This window comes from Typha angustifolia, chromosome 1, assembly GCF_048772165.1.
Source record: "Typha angustifolia cultivar Huaian chromosome 1, ASM4877216v1, whole genome shotgun sequence".
NCBI lineage: Eukaryota > Viridiplantae > Streptophyta > Magnoliopsida > Poales > Typhaceae > Typha > Typha angustifolia.
In genome coordinates this window covers 6,581,581-6,591,964 of record NC_133239.1, presented here as the reverse complement: position 1 = coordinate 6,591,964, position 10,384 = coordinate 6,581,581, and the positions used below count along the sequence as shown (strand labels likewise).

Sequence of the window (10,384 nt, the reverse complement as noted above, 5' to 3'; positions counted from 1 at the left end):
TTACAGTTTTGCATATTAAATCTCTTAAGCACACAATTTATATATGTAGATAGACCCAACAATCCATGAGATTGACCTTTGCACACATAAATCGAGGCATACATGTTTGCAATCTTGACCATGGTAAACATGAAACACCTTATTTAACTTGATGCTATTGTGAAAGCACATGACTTTATAATTGACATGTACAAAGTATAACTAAGCCCTAAAGATTTAATTAAAGGATCAAGACCAACCACACCTCTTGCTTTTTTTGTCACAATTATTATGAAATTAGGGTAATCACCTCAAATTTTGCATACATAAAAATGAATATGGAGAAATTCTAGTAGAATAAGAAACATATCTAAGCCACGAATGACTTTGATCAACTAAAAGGGAGAGAAAAACCTATGAAGCACAGTTACATTATAGTTTTTGACTGATGCACACTCAAATAGTGGGACTCTAGATGATGCTCATTGCTAAACTGAATAATATCTCATTTAAATAAAAATTACTCATAGAAGAGACTAAGGAGGTGGAGAGTCGATGCAAAGCTGATATCAAGTATCAATGAGAAGATGACAAACGTGGTGCGTCGAAGGAAAAATATAGTCTAGCCGAAGTGCTACTAGGAAGATGATGCTAGCGTAGAAGTGAATATGAAAAATGTAGAGTGTCAAAGGGAAGATGGACTCTTAGTCATAGTTTCCAGTTTTGCGGGATCGGCTGAAACAGATCGGGATTAGCTATAGTCGATCCTGATCCAAGTCAAAACTAGCCAGTTTGGCTGGTTTCGGCCTGTACAACCACCTGCAGCTGCTGCTGACAACAGGAGCTAGAGAGAGTGAGGGAGAGAAAGGGAGGGAGAGAGAGAGAGGGGGGGGGGGAAGGAAGAGAGAGTGAGGGAGAGGGAAAGATTAAAAAGGAGGGTGAGAGAGAGAGAGAGGGAAAAAAGGAAGAGAGAGTGAGGGAGAGGGAAAGATTATAAAAAAGAGGGTGAGAGAGAGAGGGGGGGAAAAAGAGAGGGAAAGATAAAAAAAGGGTGAGAAAGAGAGAAAGAAAGATAGAAAAAAAAAGAGTATAGGAGAGAATGGATACTTCAGAGACTAACAGTTAGAGGGATAAGAAAGAAGAGGAGGGAGATTTTTACTTTTAAGGCTTTATATGTGAGTAATTATTATTTCTTATTTTCTTATAATTTTTTCTAAATTTTTAGAAATTTCTCAATATTTTTAATAATATTTAAAATTTTATTTAATTAAAATAGTTCGATTCGATACAGGCGGTCGATACGTCTTTTTTTTTTTTTTCTGAAAGACCAATGATGATAAGGAAGACAATCAAAGGAGGACAAGTCATTTGATATTCTCACACCACTATTTAATATAATACGCTCACATGTAATTTGACAGAAGTATATATATAAAATTATGGTGTGGTTTTAACAAAAAATGAAGTATTGCGAATATTTTTACATATCATTTACTAGCATTTCAAAAGTGCTGGTAGGCAAAAAAAATTGCTGACGGAGTCTAACCTAATATATATATTTTTTTCTCTTCTTATTGAAGGGAAATTTATTAAAAATAACACCCTACTGCATTTATTATCATTCATACTGTATATAAATTTATACCTACAATTTTCTTTTATTGCCTCAGAAAACCCTAGAGTTATCTTTAAATCTAACACAACAAACTGAACAGACTATTCTATTAATTTTGGAAGTAAAAAAAAACTATTGAAACATCTTTAAAAACCCCTCAGTTGACAATAGAATGTGGTTCCTTTTATTTTTACCTTGAGAAAAATTAATCAAGGGTCTTAAGATAATTTTGTATCTTTAGTTAATTTAAACAACCACTAAGTGACAAGTTTTAGAGCATTAAAAGTAAAATACAATGATATAAAGAAAGAACATTTTGATAAAATTTTCTTTGATCTGAATTAGGCCATTGGCTAGATTAGTTGGAAAAAGATGAGGCCAACCATCCTGCTCACCACTCCTGCCACACAAAGTCCTGCAGATTTTTTCATCTGGAATTAAGCCTACATATATCTTGTGCTCCAATTTGTCCAAAGGATAGCGATAATGTGAAAAAGCTATAATTTATTTAGGGTAAAATATATTTTCTTTTATTTTGGTTGCAAAGAAAATGAGTTTACTTCTCTATCCTTTTTTCTTGAGAAAAAAAGAATTATGCAAGTGAATATTCCACCAAAAACTTCTATTCTTATGCATAATTTCATTCTCAAATTGATTAAAAAGCTCTTTTTAAGCCAGGAGCATCTAATTCTCCAATTGGTCCATCTGGATATAAGCAGGTCATTATGATCCCTTTATGTAAAATATTAGGGATTTATGCAAAGGACTTTAGTGATACGGACAAACTTGGGTGGGCTCCTTTCTATGTATTTTGAAAATGATGAAGCTTTCTATATTGAAACTGTGAGACATCATTAGCTGCTGGCAGTTCATAAAGTGACTCGCAGACGCCAGAATGAGCGCTAACTCTCTGATGAGATAAGGAGACAAGAAAATTTTTAATCAATCTGAGAAAAGATTCAGCATCTATGACAAATAGGCAGTCTCCAGGAAAAGAAGAAGATTATCTTCAAAGATGGATGAGCTCATGAGAAACTATAAAATGAAGAACAAAGAAGGAAGGAAAAAAAAAACGCCAAAGTACAGGAAGAATAAAGAGCTAGCTTTCCAAAAGGAACTTTAAAGCTTAACAGCGTACCCTGATGAAAACGACTGCAAAGCAATCACAAATTATTGTTCTTATTATTCTCATATGCCATTCTTTTTTCATAGACGACATTTCTTCTCCAATATCAAGGGGAACTCTTGGGGCCCCAGTGATGATCAGTTTTACTCCATAGATTCAAAGTAAAGAATTATTCTACATCAAACAACTGCAGTCGTTAAAAGTGATATCACATAAATTTCTATTCAATATTCAGCATCTAGTATAAACATCTTTACTGCTTTGGATTGTGAAAAAAATAACAAATTTCAGAATAATTTCTTGGAAAGTCTCTCTTGATCTAGTTGTTACTTCTAATACTCCAGGTTGCAGAGTCTATTCAGTGATTCAAATTGACGGTTCCACCTCTGTTTCTAACATAGGAAATGCAAGTAAAGGAGGAGAAAAAAAAATCCAATAAGGTGAAGAAAAAGCTATCTACTTTTACCATTTATTTTCATCTTTTCTGTAACGAAGGATCTCTAGTTGGTCATGGGTTTCAGTAAATTCAGATGTGTAGAATTTTCTAGCAAAATCTCAGAAAAGTTATGTTTCAATCAAAACACTACAATCTACAAATGTAGATGAATGGCCTTTCTAACTAGAATTGTACTGAAATTGACCTCTTCTATAGAAATCAGATTGAGTCTCCACCTTGTGATCCCCTGGCAGTTGGCATTTCCGACAGCAATAAAGCAAGCATATAATAGTTTAAGTACATGGCTACATCAGTACCAAGATCATAGAAGCCACAATGTAGTGAAGACATGAATATGCATAGGATAAGTTTACATGGAAAGAATTTATGACAAGTTACCAGCAGAAATTGCAAAACATATTCACATGAATTGCAGGCAGAAGAAATTTCAGCAATTGAACACCAAACAATTAGATAGATTACAATATCTCCAAGATTCTTTGTTGCAGCCAAATGGTAAAACAGAAAACATGGAAGTACCCAGATATTATTGCAGCTCTAGAAGACTAGCAAATCCTATAAGAATTAATCTGGCAGACTATAATGGCCCAAGTCCGAGCCTTTAGACACAAAGACAATAGACCAAGGAGAATATCCATGTAGATATGTGCCCAGAATAGGTGAATCATCCCTTAGCTTCTCCACCAAAGAAAGGAGGCAACTACTGGCCTACGTATCTCTCAAGTGGTAAAATCAATTCAAAGTTGTACATGGGCATAACATTTTTCAATGCGATATATGGACCAAAAGGGCAACGGTTTGTAAGTTGGAACTGTTTAAAAAGCGTCGCCTGATGAATTTTGGAGCGACTCAAAACATCATATTCACATTCTAACATCTAAAGCAGAAGTTAAACCAAAATACAACACAATATTCACATTCTAACATCTAAAGCAGAAGTTAAACCAAAATACAACACATTAAAGTTTCATGAAATGCAACAACTCATTGGGACTAAGAAAACATTTCTTATATTGAAAAGACATTATTCTCTACCCATTCAGAGCTTTCAATTTCCAGCAACAGATTCGCTAATAAATATCATCTGGAAGCGCTGTTATGTATCCTTTCTTTTTTCATTTTGATCAGAAAAGGGACAGTTACCTCAATAGTGTCTTCTTAATTTAAAATTAGAACCATCTCCACATAAAGTACGAATCAGCTGGTACAAAGTTAAGGAGACAGTAGAACATCTAAGCAAGATGGAAGGCATATACATGAATAAAATTACTTTTGAAGGAAAACCAATTCCCAAAACATAACGGTTCAAAATGTTACTGGATTTTCATCCCACAACAAACAGGTGTGATATCACATACCAATAATGAAGTAATAAATGACCTCCGCTGGTAGGTACACTCTACTGGGCTCCTCTGGAAGACAAATAGGCCCCAAGCAAGCATGTGTGGATATTGTTAGGTGTTTAAATGTGATCATAGATTGCAACCTATAGACCATGTCCATGCTTACCCACAACCCATAGAAGAATCATTCATCTAAGTTAGATGCTCATTTTTGGTACACTGCCAGTCAGTTTTCCAAGGAGACCTTGTAATATTTGCAGGACATCTTCAACATACGTGATAGAGTCTAGCCACGTTCTCTTTTGCAATTACCTGGAAGGAGGTATCTGTACTGGTCAACATTCTGCAATAGGTGGGCAGGAAGATGGACAGCAGAATATGAACTGGGAATTGGCCCCATCTTAGCAATGATTTGTTTGAAGGTGTACTCCTCAGGAAGCATATCAAAAAGATCCGCTCCTTTGCATATGACAGCCTGAATCCTTGCAGGATTTAAGTAATAGGCAAATCTGACACGATCCACATGGCTATAAGCCTTCATTTTAAACACAAAATCATCTATATGGCGGAAACAGAAGCTGCAGTGCCACCCAGAATCAGCTAATAGGTCATCTGTCTGGCGAAAATGAGCATATCTTGTCTTCCCAGTTTGATATCTATGAACCGAAGCCCTCCAACTATCATTGTCAAGGTAGAACTCAAATGAATACAGATAATTCCGGAGCTGGAGATGAATTTTGTCAGGAATCTCATCACACCATCTCAAGAGGTCAATCGTGTGCCCACTTGGAATCTCATCAACATCAGACATGATTAATAGGTCATCATCCATGATGCCTGCAATCCTAATAAGCTGATCCAGCGCCACTCTCTGGTAGGACTCCTCAACGAAAGGGTTTTCCCCCTTCACAAATCTCCCTCCAACCATTCCATACGTCAGCCTGGACTCAGCAAACTTGAATAAATGGCGATTCTTTGCAAAATGTAGCTGCTTTCGCAAGCCAGTGAATGTGGAATTGGACTCGAGGAGTACAAATTCTGAAACATATGGACTTAGCTCATTCCACCGGATCGCAAGGATGTCGAGTTCATTGCTAAACAGAACAGCATCAAAGACACGTCTAGGTGTTTCGCGGACTCCCCATCCATGTAGCTTGCAAAGGTTCTCCATAGAGACATTCTCATGGTAATAATGAGGGATGATTTTGAAAGGTTTAGGGGGAGATTCCCAGATGGGCCGAAGGAAGTAGGTGATCTTTTGGCCATGTGCATAGATGCAATAGATTAGAATAGGGACACCAACCAGAAGAAGTAGCAATGCTTTCAAATCAAAGCCCCGAAGAGCACACCGCAGCCTCGACATGCTCAGAGCTGCCTTTGAAGCCTGCTGCAAATTTAGAGAGAAAACCAAGAAAGGCAGTGAATGATGCAAGCCAACCAAATCTGTCACCGCAGTAAGAACTAAAAACATCCAAGCAGAATCCAAAACTACATCGGCTTATATTTTCTTAACAATACAGCTGTTTTACCTCTAAAGAATAAAAAGATAGGATATTATAGGAATCTATGACTTCCTCAAAGACAAAGAAAGCAGATAAGTTGGCATCCAGGAAGACATGGGCAAAGACAGGCTGTTTCTAATGCCAAGGGAATAAAAAAAAAAAACCCAATTTGGAGAAGCAACAATCTCATTGATAAAGATCCAAAATCACAACTTTTGAAGAAAGAAAAAAGGCCGTAAATCTAAAACCAAGTTCGAATCAGGCAACAGGAACCCATCAGTGGTATGGCAAGGGATAGGAATTTAAAGCAAAAAATCTGCAACATTATAGTCTACAAGATCCAAAAGCATTATTTCATACAGGATGTAGTAGAATTCAAACAAACCCAAAACTTAGATCTGGGAAAACCCAAACATAAGCACAGCAATAGGGCAGGATAAAGATTACCTCTCCGCAAACATCCTCGAAGATGTCATCCGTCTTCTTGGAATTATAGTAGGCAGCATCCGGCATCACGGACCCAAAAGTGAGGAACTCTAAAATATTCTCAAAAACCCCCACCTGTCTTTCTCTTCCAAAGATCCAATGAGAAGAGAAAAAATCCCTTTTCCCCCAAAATTTCTCACACGGCCGTCGATTCCGAGCCGCAGATCCGATCTCCGGCCGAGAAGAACTTAGCCGGAATCCCAAATCGGCGCTCGATCGATCCACTCAGAAGCGATCTCCGGTTCCCCTGGTCCCTTCTTCGGTATTATTTGAGGCCTTCTCTTTTCTTTTTTTCGTTTCCTTCTATTTAATTTCTCTCTCCTCGTCTCCTCTACTCTGTAGTAGATTTCCAGTTTTCCACTTATCTCCCTTTCTCTCTCCTCAAACCGCCTAATTATAGCCGTTTGGACGAGGTCACTTGGCTTCTCACCCAATGCTGTTTATCTATTCAAATCCCGAATGCCCTCCCCCCCTCCTTGGTAGAAGAATAACCTAATCACTATTCCAACCTCATGAGAATAGACCATGGATAGAGAGGTTCGACTCTCATATTTTAACTTCTGGTGTTTCAGAAACACTTTGAGCTAACCCTTTTACCATAGCAATAGAGAAATTTTTTTTTTTTTTTTGCTTTAACTTTTTGTGGTCAGTTTATATTTATGGTCAATTTAACTTATTTATATAGCAACTATCAATTAATAAAATTAAAATTAAAGTGTTATATATATTATTATTTTTTATAAATTTTCTAAATTAGAATAGAAACTCGGTTATGGTGAGCGACGACCCATAGTTATCAAGATCGGACAAAACTAGATGGTCGGACTGTTGAACCAGAAAAACGATCACTAATACGGTTCAATTATGTCTCTAGTCCGGATAAGCAACCGATTAACCTGATGGTTAAATTAGTGAACCGTGCAATTCAACTAGTTTTTGGTGAACCAACCGAGTCAACTATTTTAACAAAATTATAAAATTATCCTTAATATTTAATTATTCTATTCTATATCTTAATGGTTTTTAGTCCTAAAAATTTAACATATCTTTTATTTTTTAAATTAGTTTCTTTTTCACATATACACAACTTAAAAAGTCCCATATTTGCATGAATCTCTATTTAAAGTTCATATTTATAAATATATCTCAAAAAACAAATTTTTTGCACCTATACCTTTTTAAATATAAAAAGATGAAAATATCATTGTTCTTGTTTTCAAGTATTTCTCTTAGTTAATAGCATTTTTATGTTAATATAAATCATGAGGATATCTATATAAATAATATTTTATTTTGAGAGATATACATATAATTCTACTAATTTTATAGATATTTATTTGTTTATAAAATTATTTAGATCTATTTATATATTATTTAAATAATTTTAGAAAACAAACAATCCGATCGGATGAGCCACTGATTGGACTAATAACCCAATAACCCGATCACTAACTAGATTAATATCCAGTCCGATTATGATAATTATAGACCGACCAAAAGAAATTGTAATGTAATAACTATAAGAAGAGTACAAAGTGGCGTCAAATTTTTAATTAGGATATATGGGGGCTTGGAATAATAATAATAAAAGATAAATAATATTCTATATTTTAACTTAATTATAAAAAAAACCCTCTTTTCACTATTTACATATATAACTCTCTATTTGTTGAAAATATCAAATCACACTCTGTCAATAGATAAATATAATTTAACTTGACCATCATTTAACTTAATAATATAACTAAACTAAGCCTAGAAAACAGTTTGGAGATAACCTAAAACATCGATTTCTAATTTAATATTATCAAATCAAGTATCTAAAATATTAAATTCACATCCAAATATCTAATCCAACAAGATCAAAATATGTTTTTGTTTAATTTCAAAGATTATATCAAAACAATTAGATAAGAGTAATTTAAAAAAAATCTAAAAAAAATATTATTTAAATGGATGAAATATTTTCTTTTATATTATATTCCATCAAGGACTTATTAAATTAAGTTGAACTCGGAGTGTTTATTAATATTTTTTAATCTTATCTATAAAAAAAATAAAAAAAATAGTGTTTTACTTATAATAATAGTTCAAGAAAATGTAGGGTGGTTTTTGTAATTTATATAAAATAAAAGTTTGAGATAATTATACTTAGATCTCACTAATCATTGTCTATTTTAACATAGAACCTCTTATTTATTTTCCGTGACACATTGACTTCCTTAACTATAAAAAACCTTCAAAATACCGTTACATCTAAGATCATTTCACCCTTATTTTATAAGAAAAAAGGGAGAAAAATTAAGGATAAAATAATTATTTGAGTTTTGTTATAATGTCGAGGTTTAAAGATTTTCTATAGTTTAACATGTCAATGTGTAGTAAATTTCTTTATCCTTTTCTTTTGATTGAGGGCTTAGCTTTTAATTAACGAAAGGGTGAGAAAAAGGAGAACAAGGGGAGAGAAGTGAACGGGAAAGCTATTAAGGCTTTACAAGGTGACTAGAGTAGAGATCTCATCGAAACTTATCTTTAAACAATGAGACAATGAAAATTTCCAATGATTTCAAATCTCTGAGAAGGAGATCCGAAGGGTAGAAATAGTAAGGGCTTTCCTCCTATCTAATATTGCATTCTCTCTGAAATAGCAATTATAAGATGCCATAAAAATAGTCCATCATCCTCTAGATGCAAGTAGGAATTGAAGAAAATTGTCGGCGAGTCCAATAAGCCTTGATTGTGGTTGATAGGGAGGTCACACCTAGCTTGAGAAAGAGGGAGTCTCTCATAAGCTAATGTGTACTAAGAAACTTAAAGCAGCCCATATAAAAATGGGCAATAGTTAAGAAAATTTTAGTGAGGTTTCCAAACAAGCAATTTAATTGGATTAGCTTACCCTGGTCTGAGCTAAGTGAGACCGATGCAATCCAAGTCGTTAGGCTAGGGTGGTCCAAGTTTGACATCAATGTCATTCTAATTAAAGTAGGGTTTGCCTGGGCCCAAACCCAAATCCTATTGAATTTATCAACATGTTCATTGTGAGGTTAATCAAGTCGCTCACTGGCTAGCTTGTTACAGTATGTATACAAATATTATCTTTTATGGGGATGGCTTAAAGCTAGTACCTATGTAACACCCGCCACCAATTATACTTGCCTCTCACGTGGGTGGAACCACGTGATTTTCACGTGACATAATAGTCAAGGTTTCAACATAAAAACCAAGAGAAAGCTCACATTTCCATAAATATTACATACCACAAAAGGCCATAGCAGTAAAGGTTACAACAAGCCCCAAAATACAAACTCAAAAACAGAATTAAGATGTCCACATAGGGGCTAAAAGCCATCTAACTCAAATTACAAAAATAAAAATTAGATAAAAAAAAGTAAAACTAGTTTTCGCTGGATCTTCCACGGGCTTAGGGCCATCTTCCAATTTAACAAATATTTCCATCAGAAGATGGTAAGCATAAAGCTCACCAAATATCCACTTATATAATCTAAAAGTAGTATAAGTAAATATGCAATAGTAGGTAAATATGAATATGCACATCGTGATCAAAATAAATGCATTAGCACCACTTACACACCATATTTATCTAATGGGTACATGCATTAGCAACCTACAATATAACATACATCAATCCGGACTATCATGTATTTAAACTTGAGCTCACATTGAGCTCTACTCATAGGCCAAGTCAACACTACATCATATGATAAGCATCACTTCAGACTATCAAGTCTATAACTCAGACTCATGTAAAGCTATGCATATATGCCACATCAACATTCGTATACAATGACACAATACCCACAAGAGAGGATATATTCTAGCGATAGAATTGCTAGCCCATCACCTAACGAATAGTAT

At 34.6% G+C, this 10,384-nt stretch overlaps 1 protein-coding gene across 2 annotated transcripts; it reads right to left on the bottom strand.

Annotated features, from left to right (window-relative positions):
- Nucleotides 1–4,430: 4,430 nt before the first annotated feature.
- On the bottom strand, nt 4,431–6,919 carry LOC140766511 (uncharacterized). 2 transcript variants are annotated; one of them, XM_073105901.1, is made up of 2 exons: nt 6,470–6,919; nt 4,431–5,907 (listed from the first exon to the last, which is right to left on the bottom strand). In XM_073105901.1, the coding sequence occupies exons 1-2, from the start codon at nt 6,533–6,535 to the stop codon at nt 4,807–4,809; spliced, it is 1,167 nt and encodes a 388-aa protein (XP_072962002.1). In that variant the 5' UTR covers nt 6,536–6,919; the 3' UTR covers nt 4,431–4,806. The 2 variants fall into 2 exon arrangements, with proteins under 2 accessions (XP_072962002.1, XP_072962007.1); XM_073105906.1 differs by having other exon boundaries at nt 4,431–5,904; nt 6,470–6,917.
- Nucleotides 6,920–10,384: the final 3,465 nt, after the last annotated feature.